General features: G+C 30.4%; 1 protein-coding gene across 7 annotated transcripts; it reads right to left on the reverse strand.

Moving 5' to 3' along the window:
- Positions 1-7,293: 7,293 nt before the first annotated feature.
- LOC107440069 (ankyrin repeat domain-containing protein 50) lies at positions 7,294-26,798 on the reverse strand. 7 transcript variants are annotated; one of them, XM_016052851.4, is made up of 7 exons: positions 26,467-26,798; positions 24,286-24,533; positions 17,171-18,723; positions 15,979-16,100; positions 14,462-14,866; positions 10,729-11,229; positions 7,294-8,301 (listed from the first exon to the last, which is right to left on the reverse strand). In XM_016052851.4, the coding sequence occupies exons 3-7, from the start codon at positions 18,663-18,665 to the stop codon at positions 7,375-7,377; spliced, it is 3,450 nt and encodes a 1,149-aa protein (XP_015908337.1). In that variant the 5' UTR covers positions 18,666-18,723; positions 24,286-24,533; positions 26,467-26,798; the 3' UTR covers positions 7,294-7,374. The 7 variants fall into 7 exon arrangements, with proteins under 7 accessions (XP_015908337.1, XP_015908335.1, XP_071033116.1 ...); XM_016052849.3 differs by having other exon boundaries at positions 26,291-26,648; XM_071177015.1 differs by lacking the exon at positions 26,467-26,798 and adding an exon at positions 26,103-26,178.
- Between the last annotated feature and the right edge of the window lie 308 nt (positions 26,799-27,106).

A 27,106-nucleotide genomic window follows, 5' to 3' on the forward strand; every position in this document is an offset into this window, starting at 1 on the left:
AATATTGCTGTGTCCTCAGGGATGTTTCCCAGACCGTCGCCAATAGCCCATTGTGCAGCTCTAGTGCGACGTAAATGAACTAACCTAACCAAATCCTCCGGCACGACGCCCAACGGAAGCCGTTGCAACCGGTGTATGATGGTTCTTTCCTGGTTGATAAATTCCTCACCATTTCCGTGAAAGGTAAACCAAAGACTGTCAGCATCGATAGAGTGAAGCCTGCTTACCTGCTCTACCAGGACTTTTTAGACAACGAGACCTTTCCACTACCCGAGGAGAACCTAGACCTGACTATTCTCAAGCCTGTAACCAAACGTGTCACATTTGCACCTCCTGCAAATCTCACCCGGAAGACACGTGCAGGCCGAATAGTAAAAAGTCCACAGAGACTAGACTTGTGACAGCGACTCCGTCGTTTAGAGGGAGGCTCCTGTAGCGACTAGTATCAACCACCATCAACAGATCGCGATACCAAGGAGTTAGCGACTAGTATCAACAACCATCAACAGATGACGATACCAAGGAGTTTGACGTCATTCCTTTTCCTCTACCAGGGGGAACGCCAGAGACAATCATTCCTGCACTGGACGAGGTGAGACTTGGACGACTAGCTCTGACGCGGGAGGCCTCTGCACGCACGCTAAAATCCTAATACTTGGTTTCACTGCATCGGAGAGGAAAATCTCGCAGATTTGTTGACAAGAGGTCTCAGTGCAGAGTCGCTTCTACACAGCAAAAAGTGGTGGCATTGTTCTTCATTTTTGTTGTCCGATGAACTTGTGAGTGAATTTGACTGTCCAGTGCCAAATGAAGATAAATATTTACATGAATTAAAATCCAAAAACTCAGTAGAAACTATAGTCCTGACTTTAAATCACGACAAAACTTTTTCTAATAATCTAATTAATCGTAGCAATAAATTTTTAACTATAGTTCGAATTTGTAGTTATCTTTTTAGGTACATTCATAACTTGAGAAATCCAGAGAAAAGGATTCTTGGTCCTCTAAAACTGGATGAATTATCTAAAGCTGAAAACTATCTAATTCGCTGCTTGCAGGAGCAAGATAATTTTTATTTTTATTGAAATTACATACATTTGCTGACTTGTGTGCTCAATATAGGCTTATAAGTCATTGTCAAGTAGAAAATACAGATNCTATCTAATTCGCTGCTTGCAGGAGCAAGATAATTTTTTTTATTTTTTTTTATTGAAATTACATACATTCGCTGACTTGTGTGCTCAATATAGGCTTATAAGTCATTGTCAAGTAGAAAATACAGATAGAACAATTCAGAGAAAGACATCACAAAGAATACATCCAGGGTTACGGCAGGATTCGAACCCGCTACCTCCACGCTTAACAGAGCGTTTGGACCGGCGATACCGCTCGGCCAGGGAGGCCCCAGCAAGAGAATTAGCTGCTCTAAAGTCGGGAGGTAGCGTTTCCAATAAAAGTAAGATCTTTAATCTATCACCTATTATAGATGAAGGGTTATTGAGAGTGGGTGGCAGACTAGAAAATTCTCAATTATCGCACTCTAGTAAACATCCCATTTTACTGCCTTCTAAATGTAAGTTAACTGAAATAATCATTAAATACTATCATGTTAAGTATCTTCATGATGGTGCGCAACATCTACTTTTTCAGATTAGACAAAAATATTGGCCCATTCATGATAGGAATTTGTGCAAAAAAATCGTGCAGAGTTGCGTTGTTTGCTTTAAAGCAAATCCTAAAGAGTATAATCAAAAAATGGGTAATTTGCCAAAAGAAAGAATAACACCTGATAAAGTTTTCAGTTCTACTGGAATAGATTTATGCGGACCATTCTTTATAAAAAATAAATATCAGAGGAAAGGTCCTGAAAATAAAATCTACGCTTGTATATTCATCTGTTTAGTAACAAAGGCTATACACCTTGAGCCAATCAGTGACTTGACTTCGCAAGCTCTCATAGCGACGCTTAAACTATTCATTGCCCGAAGGGGTAAATGTCGTAAACTCTTTTCAGACAATTGAACTAACATGGTAGGGGCTAATAAAGAACTTAATTGTTTGATCAAGATGGTAAGGGATCGAGAGGAATCATTTCTTGGCATTTAAATTTCATTTTAAGCGTGTAGTAGGTAACTCTAAATTTAATTACGAAGAATTTTTAACACTCGTAACTGAAATAGAGGCAATATTGAACTCTCGACCTCTTAGTTCTGAAATTGAAGATTTAGAAGTGTTAACACCGGCACATTTCTTAATAGGGAGGCCGATAACGGCCATAGTTGAATCATCCCTAAGTGATATCGAGCCAAGTCGCTTAAACTTTTGGCAGAGAATTACCAAGTCAGTGCAAACAATCTAGAAACAATGGAGCCTTTCTTACCCGAACAGCTTACAGCAAAGAAAAAAATCAGAAAATAGGGGATATAGTTTTGATAAAAGAAAATCTTCTCCCATGCAAATGGGTCTTGGGTCGGGTAGTAAAACTGTATCCTGGGCAAGATAATCAAATAAGGGTAGTTGAAGTAAAAACTTGTAAGGGAGTATATAAAAGGTCTGTTTCCAGATTGAGTGTACTGTCGATAGAAAATTATATAGTTGTATATTCATCTAAATATTTGTATATAATTTTATGTAACACTTGTATTTGTATTAGAATTTCATGTAAAAAATTTGAAATTTATCTCAAAGATTTAATTGAGTATTAGTTATGTTAAAGTTATAATACTCAACAATGTTAAAGTTTTTGTAAAATTATATGTTAACTAAATTGTAATGTAATTATAACTAAAAAAAAATAATGTCAAGTTCTTTGCATGAGAACAGTGCAAGACTGGGCGGTGTGTTGGCGCATGCGCGCCATTCACTAGAAGAACGAGGAAAAATATTATTCTCCTGTGAGACTCGATAAACATTGGATGTTGATAATTACTTAAACCCTTTCGAAATCCACAATATCTGCAGCTGTTCTTGTTTTATTCCTAATGTTATTGTTATTAATAAAAAACAAAAAGTGCAGCTGGTGGTCCGTCGTAATTTACTAAACTATCAAGCGTGTTGGTTTTAGGCAGACAGTTACAAATCTGCTCTTTTGAGAAAAACCAATAGAACTGTGTCAATTGTGGAAAGATTGTTTTAATTGCTTCTAAAACTCGGTATTTGATATCAAGAAATGGGTATTGGAACTGAGCATATTTGAAATTATTGAATTTTGGAGCACATATCCCCATTTAACATAGACAAAATAAAGAATGGAAAAAGTAATGAAGTAAGAATTATCCTTTTATGTTAAAAGCAATAATTTTATTCCCCAAACAAATTTTTTGACACATTGTAAAAGTTGATGACAAATCATAAGTACATGTTATCAGCCAAGAATGTATAGAAATTGTTCATTCAGTTTCATTCCCTCCATCGTTGTCTGCATTGAGATTTTGTGCAAGTGAGTTAGCTTCGATTTGAGTCTTTGGCTACCCCTACAATATTAAATAGAAGTCGAAATCAAGAACATAGTTCGAAAGGGTTCTCAGGTGATCCAATTTTATGCTATTAATGAGTACACATGTGAGACTGGATAAGTTTAAAGAGTAGGGAGCTGAGGAACATCCTTTTCAGCTGGCGCCAAAGAGAATGTTTAGGACACCAAACTGTTAATGTACTGCCTAACAACCACTTTTCCATGGCTGTATGAAAAATCATGTGTCCTAGACATGTCCCAGCAGTCTTATTGTTTCAGTGGCATTGATATGTTTGTTACTTCTGGAAAACTGTTGAGCTGCATCTATTTATTTTTCTGCGTGTATTTGTATTAAAACATTAAGCGCATGTAGTTACATGTTAAATGATAATATCAAAGTTAATAGGTCTCACTTTGTCATAAGTAGGGTCACTATTAAAATAATTTACAGTGATCTGAATCACTTGATTCCAGTTAGTGATCTGTATCACTTGATTCAAATCATTGATCCAAATCACTTGATAGCAATCAGTGATTTGAATAACTGGATTTGAACCAGTGATCCGAGTAGGATAATTTGAATCAGTGATTCGAATTACTTGATGCAAATTAGGCATCAGAATCACTTGATTCAAACAGTGATTTGAATCACTTAATCGAATTGCATGATATAAATCAGTGATCTGAATCACTCGATTCAAATAGTGATTTGAATAACTTGAATCCAATCAATGATCTGAATCACTTGATTCGAATCATTGATCTGAATTACTTGATTCAAATAATTTGATTGGGTTCATTAACCCAACTTGCATGATTAGAATAAGCAATCTGAATCACTTGATTCGAATTACTAATCTGAATCAAAAGATTCGAATGACTAGTCCGAGTCACATGATTCCTATAGTACTTTGACTCACTTGATTCGAATGGTGATTTTAATCAATTCACTCGAATCACTCATAAGCCACATGCTTTTCAAAAGTGACATTTTTACATTACAGGGTTGCCACAGTAAAAAATGAACAAAAATAGCTGCTTTTAGTAGCCTTAAGCATGAAAATAGTTGCCTAAAACTATAAAAATAGTTTCAGGCAACTATTTTTGATCAGGAGCAAAAATTTATCAAAAATAGTAGCCGAATAATTAAAATTGTAGCGTAATTGTCAAATACTATGATAAGGACTGGTTGATGTCAGAAATTTTAAATCGTGATACATCGTCCGTTAGACATCGCGATTTAGCAGATGTTCAGAAATTACCTATGGGAAATCAATCAAAAATAAATAAAAAGGAATAAATCTATTACAAAAGAAAATATTAATTCTAAACATATTCTACTATAATATCAATATCATAGATTAATTTTTTCAATTAAAATAATAAAGAAGTCTAAGTAAAAGCAAACCCAAGATTTATTTCATTTTTCTTAAATTAAATATGATTTAAGATTTATTGGTTTAAAAATAATAATACTGTAACAAAATATTTTACATATGTGCATTAAAATTAAAAGAAAAAAAAAACGAAAGTAGAAAACAAACTAAATAAATGTTCACTTTAGAAAAAAAAAATTTTTTTTTATTAAATTATTTGTTAAAAAAACCCATGCTTTTGAAACATCATTAGACCCTCTTTTATTCAATTATTTAAAATAATATAAAGTAGTACTAACTAATGGTCAAATTCTGTACTGAATAAATGTAAAAATATTTTTACTTATTATTATTTTCGTTTTTGAAAATAAAATTGACTAAAGATTTATTTCTTTAAAAATGACACTGACTATCTAACAAATTATAAAACAAACAAGTATTGAAAGAATTTTAATAAAATTTAAAAAAAAAAAAAACTTTAAGTACTAATGTTAAATTATTAAAAAGCGTCCAAACATTACTAAACTCTTTATTTATATTTTAAAAAAAATTTTGCTTTTTAACTAATAGCCAAATTTTTTTAAAACTTTGTTTTCAATTTCTCAAAAATAAAAGCAAATTAAATAAAGATAAGCTTTATTTTATTTTCATAAATAAAAACAACTGAACATTTATTGGTTTAAAAATAATCAAATTATTATACTTACCTACATTAAATAAATTTGATAAAAAAAAAAAAACTTTTTATAACAAAATTAAGTACAAAATACACCTATTAAATTGTATTGCTTAAAATGAAAAATAATAATTGAAAAAAAAACAATTAAATTAAATTAAATAAAGGTAAGCTTTATTTTATTTTTATAAATAAAAACTGAACATTTATTGGTTTAAAAATAATCAAATTATTATACTTACCTACATTAAATAAATTTGAAAAAAAAAAACTAACTTTAAAACTAACTTAATAAAAATCAATAAAAGAAACTTTTTTAATTTTTCTTTTCTTTTCATTGATCTATTGAGTTCAGAACGAAAGTTTAAGATAACAGCGATTGTGCAGCAATCACAAAGTAACAGTAGGTCTACAAAAAATAAGTATTAAACGAAGTATAAAAATAACGAACGAAGTATAAAAATAACTTCGCTAAGAGTAAAAGTCTCCCAATAGTCGCCTATTCCTGAAAATAGTTGCTTTTTTTAGCCTTTTCAGGCAAAAAAAGTCGCCATAGTCGCCTAAGGCCGAAAATAGTAGCAAATAGTCGCATTTTAGTACCCTGTGGCAACCCTGACATTATAAACTCCAAGTTTTGCTTTCAGATAGATACCTAACAAGTTTTCAGAATTCCCTACAGATAACAGCACAGTACATAGATCTTATTACCAACATAGAAATAGCAGTGTTTCTAATCAAAAATGCTCTGAGCAATTTTAAAATAAGGCCCTTTATTTCATTACCCTGAACCTTTCAATTAAAATTTGTTTAAGGTTAACTATTCACTTGGCAATATATGTTTCATGAATAATTCATTAACTTTTCTGTTTGACATCTTGGAAAGATTTTAACTTGTTATTATTTGGTGATAAAAAAAGTTTGAAAAATATAGTGATTTACATTACTTTAAACTTCTTCTGTAATTTTTGTCTTATAATGCTGAAATGCTAATTTCGGCTGCCCCAGAAAAATTATGATGCATAATCAGCATCACAATTTAAACTTAGTGCTAAAATATCATACAGTAAAATAAGGATGAAGTATAAATAGACAGTAAAGCTAAAAATAAAAATTTAAATAAAATAAAATAAACAGATCTCAATTCATAAAGCATTAAATAAATAAAATAAAAAAAATTTAATCCTAATCCTTTTTGAAAACAAAGTACATGATTGCTAATTGACTAGACATTATGCAAACATTACAAATTATTTCAAAATCTAGTTCATCTCTAGAATACTTTAATCTTAATTCATATAGCTTGTTTCATCTCTTAAAAAGTCAATAATATTTGCATTTTTATTATCTTACAGCAGCTAAACTGAAATACAATACAAATGAGCTGCACTTTGCTTGGCAATCCACAAAAGTTGATCTAAGTATGGAGGGGGCAGTTTTTTTCTTGCTCTGAAAGGTGACAAGTAATTCTCACAAGTAGCACAGGCACTTTTTTTTGCAAAATTTTTAATAATTAATTTTTTAAAGAAATATTTAATAGATTGTATGTTAATTAGTCTCCAATAAGGAATTTTTAAATTTTCTAAATTAAAATATAATAGAGTGCAATCCTTACTTATTTTTTTCTCCTTTTTTTCATAAAAAAATTCATATTTCTTCATAATCCTTTTTTTATGATTCTCTTTTTGTGCGAAGTATTATCTTTTTTCAACTCTCCTAAAAAAATCAATTTCTCACCAAGTTCTAATCATTTCAAAGAATGAAAGAAATACACACAATAATGTTCAAAATTATGGTTGCATTCTATTGCAAGAAGCATTTTATTAAAAAGACACAGAAGCGATCTATGCATTAAAGCTGTATAAAAATGTTCATAAATGCGTTTCTTTTTTTAAAGGCAGAGATTCTTCATACTGAGAATGGTTATTAATTGGGCTACTTTTATTGTTCCCCTTGTAATTGGGATTAGTTACAATTCCATTCCTTCGAGTACGTGGTTCCCTCGGAATCACACAGCACTGATCATTTTGTGGCTCACTCAGAGGTGAAAGCAGTCTACTAATACGATTTCTATTTCTCGTGCATTGTTGTAGCTGTTGAGTAAAAGTTATTTCTATTTTAGAATTGTTTGTAGAATTAGTGAGATTACTTGAAGAAGACTGATTTGAAATAAATGAGCGTCTCTTATCTTCTGGTGATTCAAGAGGAGGGCACAATATAGCACTGCATGGCTTTGTTTCTGCAGTAGAGTGAGATGAACATTCAGAAGCAGATTCTTGTATGTATTCTTCAAGTAAATGTATGACACTGCTATGGCCACCCTTTGTTGCAACACGTATTGGGTTTCGTCCAAATTGATCAACATGATTGGGATCTGCCCCATACTCTAATAATACTTTAACAACCTCAAGATGCCCTTCCTGTGCAGCTATGCAAAGAGCTGTAGCACCTTGATTACAAACATGGTCCACAATAGCATTTCGTTCTAAAATAAGTCTTACCACAGATACATGGCCTTGCCATGCTGCAGACTGCAGAGCTGTTCTGTAATCATTATCAACTGCATTCACATCTGCTCCATGATTTAGGAGGAGTTCAACCATATCAGTATGTCCTTGCCAAGCTGATACATGCAGGGCAGTGCGTCCTTCCAAATCACGTGCTTCAACATCAGCTCCTCCTGCAAGTAAAAATTCTCCCATGTCAGTACGGTTCTCTAGCGCTAACAGATATAGTGTTGATCGACCATCTGCATCTTTGTAATTAATGTTAGCTCCATGATTTATGAGAAGTTTAACCTAGACAAAAAGGAAAGCCTTTATTAAGAATCAAAAATGAGTAAAAATTCTGTTACAATTGAATTGCAGTTTGAAGAAAGAGAGTATTTGGCCCATAAGGGAGAAAAATTTAAGAGAATTCTACATAGTATTTCGAAGAACCATTATTTACTTTATTGCACATTACTTTAGCTTGCAAAATTAAATGCTGATGTCATTAAATACAATTTCTTTATTTATTTGTACTTCTAAATTAACCAGGGTGTTGCAGCTTTGCCTAATCTGACTGGACAAAGTAGATATTGCCTGACTATCAAATGAGAAAATGGTTAATTCCCCCCAAAGTACCAATTTTTTTAAGGTACCTGGCATGGATCCCTAGAGAAGTACATAATTTAAATTAAAATCATTAATTTTTAACTGAGTATATATCATTGGAATACCAACTAACATTCTGTTTAAAGCTCCTATTTCTCATAATCAGGCTTTGAATGTAGCAGCAATGACATCACATCAGATGCATTGATGACCAGAGTGGACAATTTTAAAAATCCCTGGCAGTCTTCTATGAATTAACTATTAGATACCCACTCTCTACGAAGGACAGTCTCTTTACCAGATATGGACAGTAATTTTCATCTAAAAAGCTTATGAAAATATTTCAAAGAAGACACTCATCTTTTTATAAACTATTTTATATCTATAATATTTTTTAAACATAAATATTTCTTGGAAATGAGTGTTTTTATAGATAAAATAATGGAGTAAAGGGATGAACAAATTTTCATGTTAGTAATGAGAAGAGGGAAATTCCAAAATAATTTTTATGGCTTTTGAATCATAACTGATTTTATGATTCAGAGATCTTTGCACTTTGTATGACAGAATTCAGCATTACAATAATCTACCTTAAGAGGTCACAGGGGCCAGATGCTGTACAGTTAAGTGTTGTCACAGAGACACATATCAGGGAGGTATTTCATTTTATGAATTGAATTCAGAATCATTCATACAATCGTAGTTCATTCACAAAATTTCCAACAACACTTCAAATATAAATGTTTGATTGAAAAGCATGATTAGAGATATCATGTTACTAATATCTAGCTCTGATTAAATGGAATATATATTTTAATTTTGCTGTTGCTATTTCTAAACTCTTGGTGGAAAAGAGCCCAGAAAAAGTTTTTCAGTACAGATTATAATCTTTAATTTTATGGGTACTTTTGTTGACAGATTGTACAGAACTATATCTTTCAAATATGTCTGGAAAAAATGTAACGCTAAAAGAAATAAAAGCAAAGTTATAGAATATTACAGGTGAGAAAAATGTAGTATTCAAAACAATCTAAGTACTTAAAATGCCTATTTTTTTTAAACTTCCAATCAGAAAAATATTTTTCAATGAGTGTTTAAGTTAACAGCTAGGAATGTGTCATTTCCTGGGTAGCAACAATCATGGAAAAAAGAAACTTGTGCTAGTCTAACTATTTTCGCTCTAAATTTACTTGTGGCAGGATAATAATGTTTTGACATATTTGTCGCCACAGCTCATTTTCAAATAAATACTTAATAAGCATTCTTAGGGCAAATATAAATTGCACATGTTTAAAACAAAGTGAAAGATAAAACAAGCCTATGAAATTAGTCATAGCGACTTGTTTATACTATTTTATTTTATCCTTGATTGCTGCCACTATGACTTTTGACCATGCAGCCCATACAAAAATGTTAGTTTGAGTAAATTATGCTCCACCACAAAGTTTTTCCTATGATTGTAGAATTACCATGTATATTGTCAAATACAGTAGCTTCTTATAATATGGAATTTGTCAGGGGGGAAAGAATTGTGTGAAACCTCATTGTGTACTATTAATGCAAAATAATAATGTACAAGAATATTTTAGCACACCTTTCCAAATAATGCTAAAAGTATTGCAACTTACTTTAATTTATACTTCTTTTTCATCCTTTATCCCGTTTTATTAAGCTCCAATTAAGAGTGTTTAGTAGTTCTTAATCTTAATGCTAACCCAAAGAAATAGCAAACTATTGCTTATATCTTATGACATGAAGAGAATTTTTACACCTTAATTGACAATCAATGAAAAATTATGAAGTATTTTACTTTATCAGTATTTTAGTGACATCATATCATTATCAAATATATAAATCTGAATTAGCATATAACAAAAGGCTACTATAACTTTAAAATAGTATACTGTCATCGAACTAGATAATGTGTGCATTGACGATATGCAAGTAAACGTTAGTGAAAGGGCTTTTTTAAAAGGATGAAATATAAAGTAACGTGTTTTGTGGCCTTATATTTTCTCTTAAGTATTTGTAACAATTCTTCGTGTCCCATTTTAAGGAGACATTAAATTTATGGTCATAATTAAAATATAATTTTTGTTTCCTTAAATAAGAGAAATTGAATGACTTAACTGTATCTTTATGTCCTTCTAAAGTTGCTATTCTGAAAGCAGTTTTCCCATCATGAGCTCTAGAGTCAACAATTGAAGGAGTATGATGAAGAAGAGTTTCAATTAATTTGGTATGACCTTCTTGAGCAGCCAAGATCAAAGGCACTCTACCATCATTATCAATTTCAGTTATTTTGGCACCAGCTTCGAGAAGTAAGTCACAAGCTTCTATATGGCCCTCAAAGGCTGCATAATGCAAAGGTGTCCAGCCACCATTATCCCTGTGCATTTCATCCAATCCACGATCTAAGAGTTGCCGAACACTTTTTGGATTTCCCTGAGCAGCAGCAATAGAAAGGACAGTTCGACCTTCAGCATCTATTGTGTCTACAGCAGCTCCCCAAAACAACAGCAAATTAACAACTGCTGGATGTCCCATGGATGCAGCTGCAACTAATGGTGTTCTCCCATTATTATCACTATGATCAACATCAGCTTCATTTTCTAACAATAATTCACATACCTGGAAAGATATTTGGGGGAAATTTCAATAAAAACAATTTTTTAATTTTTTCTTCATTTTTTTCATGTTACAAAATATTTCCTACCTCTTCATTTCAAAATAGAATTAAAATTAAACAAAACATGCAAAATGAGATTGCAGCTAGTTATTGATTTACCAATCATTAATTCCTCTCTAAATTTTAGAGAAACAGAAGAATTTGAGGAGAATCATTCTATTAATAAAAAAATGCTTTCAATATTGATAATGTTTTATCTTTCTTTTCAAATCCCTCTTTGAAAAAGTTTAGGAATGAAAACTGATTTTATTAAAATTAATTTAATTAAAGATGTGAGAAGTGCACAGTTGAAATACTAAGTAATATTATATTAAATTTTGAAATAAATGCATCCATTTTATTATTTTTGTCCTAATTAAGTTTATTAAAATTACAAATTCTCGACTCAAACTTGGTTATGTTACAGCCAGGGCCAGATTAAGAACCTTAAGAGGCCCTAAGCACATTAAAGATTTCGATGCAAATATTTTAAAATTAATGTAATAAACGACAGACTACATGCAAATGACAGGAAATTTAATTCTAATGAAATCAAAAAGTTCTCTTTCTTTACCCTAATAAAAGATTTTAAATCACTTAAACTCAATAAATAACTGTTACCAAACATTTCCACTGACACAGACCAATTTTTAAATTAATCAATAGTTATAATAACTTGACCATTTAATTAGAATTTCGTATTGTCTTTATAGGATGTTTTTAAATGCATAGATAATGTAATATTATTTTGAAAAGTTTTATATTATTTTCAATTATGATTTTAAAGATAGATTAGAAATGTTTTAATACGTTAAGTTAATACATGCATAAAAAATGTTTTATATATTTAACTGAAAGAGATTAATAATTTTCAATATTACAACTATTTTTTTAAATCTGGTTTCCTATGCTATATATTTAAAATAAACATAAGAATTCAGAAAACAATAATATTAAAGTAATTTAAAAAGCTATTAAAATATAAAATTATTAAAATATAAAGTTATTAATATAAAAGTTATTAATATAAAAGTTATTAATATAAAAGTTATATTAAAGTATAGAAAAATAATCAGCTCGCTAAATTAGCTAACTTAGAGCAACTCTTTTACAGTTTATACTAAACTGGTTTTAATTATATTCAAAATATTGTTTTCCTGCGTATTTTAACTTTAAAAATAATGTAGAATTTTAATTTTTTTGTCAAAGCAATACAAATAAAAATTTAATCATGAAAATAGTAATAAAAATACTACAGCAGATAAATTCAATATTTTTTAAATATAAAAACCTATAAAATTGTGCACCATAACATGAAGAATAAAAAATAGAAAGTACTTTTTTGAAAATTGATTTAATATTTTCTGCCAAACAGTGTGCACAAAATAAAAAAGTGAACATCCTGAATAACTTTTCATCAAATAGTCACATACTATGACTCAATATAAATGAGCTCGAGGGACAAATTTTAAATGTGCTAATTTATTAGTGCACACCCTGTTTTAATTATAGAATAAATAACAAAATTGGACACAAAAATGTATAAACATACCTAACAAACATATAAACATTCTCTGTATAATCATATCTTATTTCAGCGGATTTGGAATTCTGATCTTCAAAATATGAATGTTATTTAACCCCAATTTGGAAAGTATGGTCGAAATAGTTTTGGCAGGAGGACAGCCAAAGTTTGGACCCTTAGTGTTAACTTTACTTTTTGCACATTTCACTAAATCCTGAGAATTTCTTAAACAAATCAAAAGATTTTTATACAAAATTATTAAATTTGTTAATCCAAAGATAATTCCATTTACAAAATTTTTTTATAATTATTTTTTCATCTAATAGTAGTCAAAAAATGTATTTGTTTTAATGTATACAAATGTTTGCCTCATTTTAAAGTATGCAATTTTGAATAACATAATGCAAAATTTGAACAAAATAGATAGAATAGTTTCAAAGTTAAAAAATTTTAAAAAAGTCATACATTTAAAACTTGATTTCTTGAGAACTATTTCCCCAATTTAATTTAAATTTTGTCAATTAAAATTACATAGTTAAAACTAACTTAAATAAATTGTTACTTTTTACATCAGTTGTGAAGTCTTTGCAAAATCTCTGGGAGACTCGTCGTATTATTAAAACTCAACTTAAAAAAGATGAATACTTTTAAAAGCAAACTAAATTTCCTTGAACATGAAATAAACAAAGCAGGCACTTAGAGATCAAGATAAAGTTGCATTTGAAAATCTGTTTAAGTCTTAAATGTTAAATTCGTAAGTGTAAGCGAAATTGTTACTGATGTAACTCCTAATCATGTAATTGGCTTTAAAAAAATATGTCAATCAAGGAACCTTTCTTACATTAGCCTTCCCACTTTTCTGTAACAGAAGTCGCCACCAAGAAGGGCAGTTTATAAGTTCTAAGCTTATCTTCAACAGTATATCAAGAAAAAGTATTTTTCGCTGAAATAAGGAAAAAGTATAAGGGGCAATTAGTGGTCCCCAAGATGTTTCAGAGGTGAAAAGGATGCTTTGACACTTCAGTGTAGTAAATCAATTTGTTACACTTGTTTACACAAAGCTTCTTCTCTGCTCTAGTTTTGCATTTCAGGCCTCAGCTATCTGCCGCCTTTCATAGAGGCTCTCGACAATGTAGGTGGTCTTTTCGGTCCTTAGCATTGGTTATTTTGTGATGGAATAACCGCAATACACAACGTTCTTTCTTTTCCGTGAGATTGTAATAAATGTATTACAAAAGCAATTTAGTTTAAACCATGATCTTGATTAAGAACATAAAATCAAATTAAAATGTGTAAAAAAAATATTTTTAGAAATTTTTTTTTTCATTAGTGCTTTATGGTCTCCCCCCCCCAATCTCTAGTGCCCTACGCACATGCTTAGTATACTTACTGGTTAATCCAGCCCTGGTTATAGAGGATATGAATGTTTTGGTTCTCATTGTTCTATTTCTTGAATATAAAATAGGTATTTTGATCATAATTTTTTTTTTTTTTGCTTCACTTTTAAGTATATCATAATTAAAAATGTTTAGATGTTTTTCGTATAAATGGCAAACTAGTATGTTACAATGATAAATCGTTACATTTCTTTAATATTATAATTATTTGAAATCTTAATCTAACTGATCACTCAAGGTTGTCAAAACAAAATAAGGGTGCAAATAATTTACCCGAGTGTGTCCTTCAAAGGCAGCTACAAGCAAAGGAGTCATTCCATCTTTGTCTCGATGATCTACTTCAGCACCCCTCTCCAAGAGTAAGCTCACCACTTTGGCATGTCCTTCAGAATCACAGAGGGCGGCAACTGAGAGGGCAGTTCGTCCATCACTGTCCTCGTGATTGATTTCAGCCTTGTGCTCAAGTAATTGTAGAACAATTTCAACATGTCCCATATAAGCAGCTGCAATAAGAGCTGTACGTCCTTCGTTATCCACTTTATTAACACAAGCTCCATAGGACAAGAGGCGGGACACAATCTCTTCGTGGCCACCCCATGCTGCAGCTCGAAGTGCTGTCCGATGATCGGAGTCTGAAAGATCTACATCAGCACCATTTTCAAGAAGGACATTTACAACCTAAATAAAACCACTTTTTTTTTCATCGACAATAAAATCTTTCAATGATGTAATAAACAAGAAAAACCTTTTTTCTCCCAAATTTAATTCTAATTAATTTAAGGATAATGAGACCTTAAGCAGTCAAGCCTGTTTTTGTTTAACCCCTTCCCTCTCACTCCCATGAAAATGACGGGGTGAGGTTTCATCCTCTATTTCTCACTCTCGTGAAATTTTCGGGCTGGAGTGTTCAGTAGTAATGCACCAATAAGAATAAAACTAATTCATTTCTTTTGCTGGGAAAACATTTTATTTCTCATTTTACACACCAGATGGCAGTACCAGGATATTTTTGAGGTAATTGTAGATAGTTTATTTTAAACTAGATGTCAGCACTAATCAAATACCTGTATTTGGCAATATAGGCACTTTTACGACCGTTTTCTTGAAAATTAAAAGATCGTTAAGGGGTTAAGACAATTTAAGTCATTAATAAGTTAATATTTTACTGCTATTATTTGGTATTTTAATTATTTCCATTAATTTTTATGAACAACACCATGTTATTCGACTAACCATAGCAGACTAATCTGCACAAATCTCTTACATTTCTTGCAATGTGCTATCTGTTCATAGGTGTCTACTTGCACACGCACATAACATTAGACACTCTTCCATCAACATACCTAACAGGGGTCTGTGTAGGTCTTTTTTAGAGGTACCTATTTTGTGAAAATTTAGACATAATTTGTGAAATTTAAAAATTTTATTAAAAAAATCAACACAAAAATATAGTAAAGTAAGAAAATATTTTCAAAATTATTTAAATATCTTTCGAAAATATTTTAAAAGTATTTTGTGAAACTACCGTTTTTCTTTAAATTGAATTTGTGAAACAACCGTTTTTCCTAAAATTGAATTTGTGAAGCTACCACTTAACGGCAGTAAATTTGCCCTGGACAGATCCCTGTCTAATTAATTTTAAATGCCTAAAAAGTTTCTCACTTGATAAAAATTCGCTGTATTCTGCTTGTAAGCAACAACTTAGTATCATTCATCAAAAGTTGAGAATTTCGATTATGTTTGATTAAAAACGTTGCTGTGCTTATTGAAGAGAACTTTTAAGTACCTACTTCAGTATGTCCAGCCCAAGCTGATGATCTGAGTGGAGTCCAGCCATCATTATCAGCGTGATCAGCATTTGCACCAGCTTTTAGCAACATTTCAACAATACAGCTATGTCCTTGTCTAGCAGCTGGAAAATTAAACCTTTTAGTGACATTAACACATAGTTGAAAAGAGCAAAAATATTTATCAATGAAATAAAGTTTCTTTCTTAATGAATCATAAAAAAGAATCTTTACGAAACATTTAAGATTGATAGCACATGTATTGATTAAATGATATTTCTGATGAATGACTAATATATCGTGATATGTTTAAGAATTTTCTAAAGTGTCAAATAATTTTTTTGATACACGATAAAACTTTTCCAACAGGGAAAAGACCGTGAAAAAGTTTTCTGATCTGTAAAAGATATTTTTACAAGTGAAATAGACTCTATGAAGTGTAAAAAATTGAACTATTCAGTAAAAAAAATTTCTGATGAATTTTATGTATGCATTTTTCAGAAGCATGTATTCTAAGACGTAAAAAAAAACTACTGATGCACAAAAGAATTTTTATACATAAAAATTGAAATTATAAGAAATTTAGTCTACATTTATTTATTTATCATGAATACTTAATCTGAGCAACTTTTAATTAAGTTTTAGCTATAGACAGGCCAAAACAATAACTCTTACTGAGACATGAGATAAAGTGCATGCAGACGACAAACTCAAAAACGTTTTTCTTTCACTCATGGTAGAAAACTCACAAAGGAAAAAAAATATATGTTTATTTCAAAGGTTGTAATAATAGATATACTTCATAGTAATGTCTATCTCTACTTACTAACATACAACAAATAGGAGGTAATGTGCACATAATATCTGAATATAAGCATTCTAATATTAAAAAAAAAATCAAGCTGTTTGGTTTATATTTTACCAGGCATCTCAGTTTTTCCCCTCATCTACATCATTAAAATTTTAAACATATTACATTATAATTAATTTAATAACATATACTAATTTATTAAAATTTGTCTACATAATTAATTATCTAATAATCATCTACATTGCATTTTAAAAGAATATAGTTGTAGACTAAAAAGTAGAAATTATTTGCTCAAGAAAAAAAAAAAAAATTATTAATTCGACTGTCACTACAACAATAATTTAATTTCAAATAACCAGCAATAGCTAAAATTTTAATACTTACCGAGGTTAATGGGTGATTGGCCATTTTTATCAGTCTTCTCTAAATTAGATCCTTTTTCGATAAGCCTTGATACAAGACTATCCATTCCTTCATGTGAAGCACGGTGTAGTAAGGTACGTTGGTTACTATCTACTTGGTCTATATCAGCTCCAATAGACTCAAGGGGATCAATTGGTACTTTAAATGTATTTTTTTCTAGGAAGTCTTCGAGAGGTAAATTACAATACATTAACCACAAGGTTATATGATGAGGCTGCAATGAAGCACTCAGAGATATTTTACTCAAGTGCAAAGCAAAGTCTGAAATTTCCTCAGGTGTTAACTGGGAAGAAGCTATTGTATACCGCATAGCTATCATTGCATGCCCATCTTTTGCATTACAAAGATATTTCTGAGTGCAATGTTTAACATCTAGCAGCCATTCAGCAAAACTATGATGAAAAAGAATTTTTGTACCGCCTCTTCCTTTAATTACAACTTTAGAAAGTAAACTTAAACGTTTTTGATATTCTTCATAGGATAAATTTGTATTTCTAGTCCAAACACACTGGTATAAAACTTCTTCAGTTAAAGGTTTCCTAGAAGCAAGAATTACATTTAAGATTGGCTGAACTTTACTGAATTGTTTTCTCATGAATAATCTTTGACTTAACCATAGATATAAACCATTAAGAGTTCCTGGAATTTCACGAATTTCTCTTATCATAATAAAATTTTCACTTACACCATCTAAAACTTTCTCAAGGTACATAAAGCAACCATTACTTTTAATGTGCAATTGATTCAGCATTTCTGCAGTTTCTCTACTCAGATGTTGTCTCAATGCTTCTTCTTTGTCCAACCGGGACAGAATGTATTGCTGAACATCTCTTACAACATGGCATTTTCTCAAATCATCTAAGCTAATTTTTCGAAAGCCAGTAAACATGCGAGTAATATTTTTGCTTTGCTTTCGGGATGAACATATGAGTAGCAGCCATCTAGGGAAAAGATGATGATAATTTGCTAAAAGTTCAGCAATACCATTTTTTTCTCCTCCTAATATTGACTGGTCAAGCGAATCTACAAGAATAAAACAAGGATGCCTCGGAGGATCTATCTCAAGTAAAGGAAAAAGTACACCTTTTTTAAAAGCTTCATCTGGATCACATTCGCTGATTTGCAATTCTTTGATTTTTTCCTTATATCCACTGATAAGAGGAGATGCTGTGATTTGACTAATAAGATTATTAATAAAAAAAGCCACCGAAAGACTTTTGATATCATTAGCTTGACAAAAATGATAAGCTAAAAGTTTTTTGCTCAATGAATTTTGTTTCCCTTGAGTATTAGTTGGCCATACCAATTCATTACAAAGAGCAGTTTTTCCAGATCCTGGCCCACCAGTAATAAGGGTTCCACAAGTTTTAGAAGAACAACGACTTTCTAGGTAGTGATTTATTTTAGCAAAAGCCCATTCTCGACAAAAAAATCTTTTACCATGACTTTGTGTCATGTTCCTCAGGAGTCAACGTTTCCTTCCTTTCAACTTTACTTCTTTTTGGTACGTCATTCTGAAAGAAAATGAAGGTCATATTAAAGTATTCAATAATATGGCTTCAAAACACTTCTATTTTAAAAGATAGTTTATTTATAGAGCATCGATCTAGTTGAGCTGAAATACGAATCCCTCCCCTTAAAAGGGAAAATCTTTAAAAATCATAAAAATATAATTTTTAAATGGATACAAGATAGCACTCATGTTCAAAAGCATGGCAAATAAAACTTTTGATGGGTTTTAACCATTAATAAGATCACCATGTCAAGAACCTAAAAAATTGCAGATAGGTATTGATATAAGTATTATGGTTTTTAGGTTATTTTCTCACTACTTTAACTTTTGCGTCCTTAAGCAATATTTCTGATTAAAATATTTAATTTCATTATTTAGTGGTATGTTTTGCTTAAAATATTCACAAGGAAAAGAAAAGATTAGCATTAAATACATTTTGCACATAAATTATATTAAAAATAAAATAGAGCAAAATGTCATTACTGTCCCGTGTCTCCAACACACATTTGTTTTAACTTTCTGTAATTTACTATGTTATGAAAGTGTTACAGACATAAATGTATACATATTCTGATATAGTATGACTGTCTACTTGAATATCTATAATCAATCAAAATTATTATCATAATTTGTATACTTTGTTCTACACATCACTTTGTATGTGTCCCTTACATTTGTGTACTTACAGCTCAAGTATCAAAAAGTGGAAACAAAAAACACTACAGATGGCTCTAGTTGAATAAAATATATTTTTTCCTGGCTACAAAGAACACTATTCTCTACAGAACAGTATATTTTAATTGCAGTACCATTTAATTTAGTAAAAAAAAAAATTAAAAAAAAACTGTGAGTGTGAAAAACCTGTGGAGAAAAAAAATTTTTTTTGGTAAATTTTTGAAGACTCATGTTTTGAAATATTTAGGGTTTGAGATCAAATCAGGTTATTGTCATACTTTAACCTTTGCACTCCACTGACACCTACCTATACAGTGACATCAAAAGTTACCACCTAAAATTTTTTAAATTTTTTCATCTTAAAATTTTGTTACGACATTATTTTGTGATTATTAGTTGCTACATTGAAAATTTCATCATATATTTTACATAAATTAGTGCTTGCATTAATTTAAATAGCATTTTAAAGTATTCAGAGTGCAAAAGTTAACTCAACATCAGAATGTCAAATAAGGTATCAAATGAGAAGTCAATCAGCTAATTATTTTTTAACTAGTAATTTTATTTCTTTACAAACTGATGATTTTTGATGTTAATTTTTCATGCTATATTTCTTTTGGAGTTGGTCAAATTGTCTTGAAAATAATTAGCTAATTAAAACCAATTAATATTAGTAAAATATTTTCATGAAGATAAGTGAGGTTGTGAATATTAAAACCATTTCACATATGATCAGAAGTAAATCATTTCTCAATATTAAAAATAAGATATGCATCCAAAAAGGGTGCTTTTGGATCCCTTCTAGATACCAAAAATGATCAACATTTTTGTAAGAAATGATATTTACATTAATCAAAAAATTTTGGAATTTCATTGGGCTAAACAATTTTACAGTCTCAGTCACCTTTCTATAGGTATTGTGCCTTAGCTTTAGAAGTGTATGGCTGCACTGCATATTAATTTTGTTAATTCTGAACAACCATTCTACTGAGGATTAAAAAAAAAAAAATGTCTTTAATATTTTTTGTGAATATAAGTTATGAGATATTTAAGGTCAAATAAGATCACCTTTTAACTTTGACCTAACATCGAAAGGACAAATAGGGTAGCCATTGAAAGGTCAATTCCTCAGTTTTGCAATGGTGTTTGAAAATTTCTTTCACTACAATTGGGGAAAAAAAGCTTCAACCAATAATATGTATGCAAGTTTATCATGTTTTACTAAAATTTCAGATTTTCACTTGTCTATACCTTGTACAATTTCAAAATTGAAAATTATTAGAATGACTTATTTCATCATGTGTCCATTAGCGTATTTTTCGGCGAAAGCGGCGGTTCGTCGCAAGCGCCGTACATCGATAAAAAGTTAATTTTTTAAAAAAAAGTTTTAATAAGCGCCGCAATGGCGCTAAACCGTGCATATAAGCATCCTTATAGAAAAGACCTTTAAATTACCATTTAGAACATCTGTATAATAAGAAATTAAATATTTTTATACATTTCATTAAGTAAAGTTTTAATTTCTAAATTATAATAACAAATTTCTTTTTCAGCATAAAAAAACAACAAAAAAAGTTCTCTTTCAGCAACAAAAAAACACTAAAACGATATAAAATAAAGTTGTTCGTACCAGTTGGCACCACGCCAAAAAAAACAAAAAAAAACAGAACAGCAAAAAAATATTTATATGCTCAGTAGCTGAATTAACGCTGAACTGATTACAGAAATCCGTAAAACAAGCAGACAAAAAAAAATCAGCTATATTCTTTTTATTTGGAATTTTATTCTGTTGAAGTAACTTACTTTATTTTATCTTTTAGAAATAAAAAAGAAGCTTGAAAAAAAAAATCTGTGACAAAGGAAACATCTGTTTCTAAAGCAGTTTAAAATAAAGTGAGAAGTAAAAACACCTGCATTTCCAATGAACAAAATAAAGAAGTGCAAGTTGGAAAAAACTGATCAATCAATCTTGACAGCTGTGCTTGTGCTTTACTGGTTTGTCCCCACATTTCCCTCCTCTGTTGGACCATAAATTGGCCACACCCAGTTGACATTGAAACTACCATGTGGACTACAAAATGAATTCTATCTCTTTCGCGTTTTTTTATTCGATTCATAAATGTTTTTATTTTGCCGCTTTTTTAATAGTTATTAACTATTAATTTTTTTTGCTGTTAATAATTAGCTTGTTTTTTTTTCTTGTTATTAGTTGTTTTTATTATTATCGTTATTAGTTTTTAGCTTGTTTTTTGTTGTTATTCATTGTTAGTTTCTTAGCATTAATTGTTACTTTTTTTTAGCTCCGTGTTAGCTTTTTTTTCTCTTGCGAGGTAAGCGTCTTTTGTTAAAACAAAATGTTATCTAAAAGAAAAAACGAGAACTATGATCTCGCTCCGAAGAATTTTTTATTATCGTTATTAGTTTTTAGCTTGTTTTTTTATTGTTATTCATTGTTAGTTTCTTAGCATTAATTGTTACTTTTTTTTAGTTCCTTGTAAGCTTTTTTTTCTCTTGCGAGGTAAGCGTCTTTTGCTAAAACAAAATGTTATCTAAAAGAAAAAACGAGAACTATGATCTCACTCCGAAGAAGAAATGATTATTTCTTCTTCAGAGGATTCAGATTATTTCTTCTTGATTATATTATACTAGGAAGCTTCGCCCCCTACTCGCTGGCGCTCGCCAACCCCCGGAACTGCTTTCGCAGTTCATTTCGGATATCTTCGCAATCCAATGCTCGCTCATTGGATACGTTCTTAACGTCTAGCTTTTGTATACTTTTTTGAATACTGAAGTTCCGAAAACTTTTCACTGTAGAGAATTCTAAACCTGTACATTTCAATATTAATTTGAAATTGCAATTGTTAATTTGGGCATTTGGCGATACAACACTTATAGAATTGAAGGATTTGTTACGTCAAGCGCTCAGGTATCATAATTTTGATCTAGTTGCGCTTCTATGTCATTTTGATTTATGTTGCTAAGTTAACTTTCAAAAAATTCTATGGCTGGCAACAGTATTTATATTTTCTAAGTTGTTTATTTTTATTTCTTTTAGAGTTCGTTCTTTTTTTAGCGAAATGTTTTTTAACCTTACAGAATTCTTTGCCGACTGTTTTCTCTATAAATGAAGAAAATAAAGTAAATATTTAAGTGTTGTGAAAAAGTGAAGTGTTGTACAAAGTACTTCAGAAAAGCGCTTTCGACAAAATACTAAAATAGAGATCTACTACTCACTTCTGCCTAGCTTAATAGTATGAGATTGCCGAAGCTGAATTGAACAACCTGATAATGCTCACTCTGGTTATTGTATCCGTTTTTAAAAGCGCTATATGTTGAGCCACCTCGTCTAGATTTGCCATGTGACATTTTTAGCAGCAATCATTGGTCAATTTTCTAACGTTGCCATTCGGGGAGTTGTAATGAGGCTTTTTTTTGGTGCCGTGTAAGAGAAATATATATATAGATTGATTATTATTTTAATCAATAAAATTTCTTAAGATGGGCCAGTTTTAAATTCACCCCATAATAATCTACGATCGAAACTTGACTAAATTTATTGGTTTTTCTGAAATTAACAGTGTAATTGAATTATAGTAATATTTGGGCGCCATATTGGAATTTCCGAAAGAGATCCGAAGTGCGGCATTTCGTCAGTCCCGTGAGTGTCGGATTTAGGGTCCTATTAGGTACTTCCCTTTCTGTTCGCTCCAATTACAATTGCCAAGGCGCTAAGTAGATTTCTAGCTTGCGATTTTTCTTTAAGCTGAGGGTGAATACAAGATACATACCTTTTAAATTTTCTCCTTATGAGATGTTTTTTTAAAATTATTATTTCGTTAATTTATTTTCTTACAGGCTGCTGCTGAAAGTTTTCTAAGAATTGGCAATGTTCTGCAGCACATCGCGATACGGGCAAATATTTTGTTGACTTCGTTATAAATTTTTTTTTTAACAGTCTTTCTCTCAGAAAATTATTTCATTTTAAATAACTTTCTTTGACAAATTTGTTTGCTACTTAAAATATTTTGCCGGAACGCCGCATGTAGGAAAAAAAAATTATTTTTTAGATAGCGCCGCTGCGCTTTCACCGAAAAATACGGTACACTAAATTTTCTTAAAATTGAAGAGTGGTCGGTTTAAAAGTGATTGATCTAAGGTAAAAGGACTGCAGAATTTTTTCCTGTTTTTTATTATACAAAAAGTTTTTAAAACTTTTTTTCAAAAAAAATTAAAAACTGTAATTTGAATTTTAGATGGTTGTAACATTTAAAATTTATAAAAGAAAACCCTTGATAATTATAACAAAATATTTTAATCTTTTACTCCTGGTAGCTTATTATTTATATATTAGTATTTTTTTCTTCGATTAGTTTTAAATATACTGAAAAAAAACTTCACGCATATTATGATTTCGTGGCTATCATCTTATGTCGTGGACATTTTTTGATGGCTTTAACCAGTCATTCACAAATGAAATGATGAAGGTAAAAAACAATGTTGGATTTTATAAAGCTTCAATACGACAACCACATAGTTAGGGTCAAAATATTTTCAACCTCTTACTGTATATTACAATGTAAAATAATATTTGCTCTTTAAGACTTAGAAATTTGGAGACCCTAAAGCAGTTAATAAGTTTATAAGGGCTAAAACATTCCCAAGTTGTTATGATTATCTCAGTTGGAGAGTTCTGAATAACATTTAAATATATTTACATAATACAAAATAACTGGACTGAATTTAATATTACTTTTAATTTTTTAGATCTCAATGTACAAAGTTTTCTTTTATTAAAAAAAAAAAAAAAAAAAAAAAAAAAAAAAACAATTTTTTCATAATATTTTTTTAACATGTCACTTACATTACTGCAGACTATAAATAAACATACCTTTGGTAGAATTTTCTCGCAGATGTCAAAGCCCATTCAGAAAAATCAATCACATCTTAAAATTTTTCTTCTTTACATTCATTCGTGAAAAGCAGCATTCGGAAAGGATAAAAAAAAATTCTTCTATGACAGGTGCACTCCAAAAATTTATGTTTTGAAGTGCCTCATCAAAACTTTTCAATCGATGACCCCGATTCATATTATTTTTAATCACTCAATTTATCTCTGAATTCTTTGCAATGTCATATCTGTAAAGTTAGAAAACCATAAGAATTTATATTGATAAAACCAGATGTTTTGCAAAATCATATGTATACTTTTAGAATACTTGTTTAAAATGGAATACAAAGGCTATCTACATTAGATATGAGTAACAATTTTTTCAGCATCAGTTACAAACATAAAACTTTTTTTTAAATCTAATACACAGTGTTTTTTGTGGGCAAGGTTTAAACAATGTGCACTCCTCTTTAACCTTTCGATCAAAAATGTTCCTCTCATATGCCCTTTAATCCTGGTTATGTGTCCAAATATAAAAATATATTCTGCCTAATGTTATCAAAATTCCAAATGGTTTTTAGAATTTTTATATTTTGAAAATGATGGCATTTCATATGAATTTCAAATCAAATCATACTACATGTTAACAAATCATACTACCCATAGAAAATTCATTCATAAAAAGAAATCTTAATTAGAAAAAAGCAAAACTGACAAAATGAAAATGAGTGCACTTTTAAATATCACATGCAATTTAAATGAGGACATAAAGAGATTGTTGAAGTAACAAAGATCCAGTTTAATCAAAGACAGACAACTAAAACAAGGCTTTCGGTGAACTGTCATAAGAAAAGGATAGTATGTACAGTGTCAAAATATAACTTATTTCGCAAGAGTAGAAACATATCTGGTTTATTTCAATGGCTGAATTGAAAATAATGAATACCTATCGTATTTCGTAATTTTATAAAGTATACTTTAAATTAATGAAGAAAATAAGCATGGTAAAATGGGAAAGTTGATTATCAGAAGATACATCTGGTTGATTGTAATCAAATGTATCACACAGAGATTTATCAGAAACTGATGGGTTAAATTTCCAAATTAAAATGCTCAGCAAAAACAGTCATTAGAATATTATACATCATTGGAATATGCATACAACCATTGTAAATATTTGAACCAAGATCACTTTAGATGAATATCACTGTAGATGAATATTTGTGTTGAACAAGGGAGGAACTGATACAATTTGAATGGGATGAAATAAATGTGTGACTAAGTTTAACACTTTTGGTTGTAATTGGTGATGGACATTTTTAATAAATTGAAAAAAATAATTGTCATTTTCTGATTGTATAATAGAAAGTTTATAGATTTCTATTAGATGATAAAAATAATTGTTTTATTAATAACTCTTACATATATATGTGTGTGTGTTATTTGATCAGCCCCTCTTACTTTTGAGCTACTTCTACTGTCACTAATAATGTCAAAGGAGCGAAAAGGAAAAGTTTAGAATCACGAAGTATAAAGTTTTTAATTTATTTTATGGGAATATTTACTAATAATAAAAGTGAAACGGTATCCGCAAAAGTATTAGACAATGAAGAGAAAACACTGACAACATAACTGCTTTCTAAAAATAAATTTAAGCATCATGTTTTTTTTATGAATATAAAGAACATTTTTAATGCATTTACGTCTAATATTTTTGAAAGTAATAATAATATTAATCTATATGTGTCAAAATTGTTAAGAAAAATTTTAAATCACATTTAGAAAGAATTTTATATAATCTAGACAAGATATATTACTTGAAAAAAAGAAAAAAAAAGATTGAATATTATAAACATTGAAAAAAATTTGATAGAGCATTAGCTGTAAGCCCGGCAATTAACTTTAAAAAAAAAAAAAAAAAAAAAAAAAAAAGCAGGGCCGCTGCCTNAAAAAAAAAAAAAAAAAAGACTGTTTCAATGTTATAATAATAAAAAAAAATGCTTACTTAAATTAACCTCCCTCTTTTATAATATAAAAACTCTGGGGATGTAAAATTCTTTAGAAAATTGGAGTGAGTACTATTGATAAAAGAATCTCATTATTAATGTTTATTTACACAAAGCAAACACATATTACAAAGAGCACATTTATAATTTATAAAAAAACAACAAAAACACTGACAACCCATAATCAGAAATAGAACACTGGTGGAGCATCATAACTTTACGAATAGTTCTCACTGCCCGCAAAAATTTCGCAGATGCAAAGAAAAAAGAATCTAATTGGGAGCATTCACACACGCGCGCGCGCAAAGAACTCGATCGAATCTCCGAATTCGAATCTACAAATTTTTGCGCACACAAAGAATGGCCCCTTAATTTGATGTTGTTATTGTTGGTCATTTACGTCACACTAGAGCTGCACAATGGACTCTTGGCGACGGTCTGGGAAACATCCCTGAGAATGATCCGAAGACAAACCATCACAATTTTGATCCTCTCGAGAGGGGATGGCACCCATAGAGTTGAAATAGTAGGTAGAGGAACCAAGTTTGCTTTATTCCTCCCGAAAAGACACGCCACAGATAGCAAGCAAAGAGTTACAATCACGTGATGGAAAGAGTGCAATACTTGGCGCAGTATCACAAATGTCCCCTCCGCAGAGGATCAAAATTGTGATGGCATGTCTTCGGATCATCCTCCGGGATGTTTCCCAGACCGTCGCCAATAGCCCATTGTGCAGCTCTAGTGCGACGTAAATTAACAACAACAACAAATGTTGGCGCACTAAGTTTTTTAACAGCTTTTTTTCGATATTACCG

Source organism: Parasteatoda tepidariorum, unplaced genomic scaffold (genome assembly GCF_043381705.1).
Source record: "Parasteatoda tepidariorum isolate YZ-2023 unplaced genomic scaffold, CAS_Ptep_4.0 HiC_scaffold_982, whole genome shotgun sequence".
Lineage (NCBI taxonomy): Eukaryota > Metazoa > Arthropoda > Arachnida > Araneae > Theridiidae > Parasteatoda > Parasteatoda tepidariorum.

Bases quoted from the DNA above. Each gene is read 5' to 3' on its own strand.
- LOC107440069 (XM_016052851.4), bottom strand. From the start codon at position 18,665: ATGACACAAAGTCATGGTAAAAGATTTTTTTGTCGAGAATGGGCTTTT. The intron at 11,230-14,461 runs GTAAATTATTTG...ATATCTTTCCAG, and splicing joins CCTTTGAAGGACACACTCGG to GTATGTGAATTATTGTTAGA. The intron at 8,302-10,728 runs GTTAAGTCATTC...CTTTTTGTCTAG, and splicing joins TAGAAGGACATAAAGATACA to GTTAAACTTCTCATAAATCA.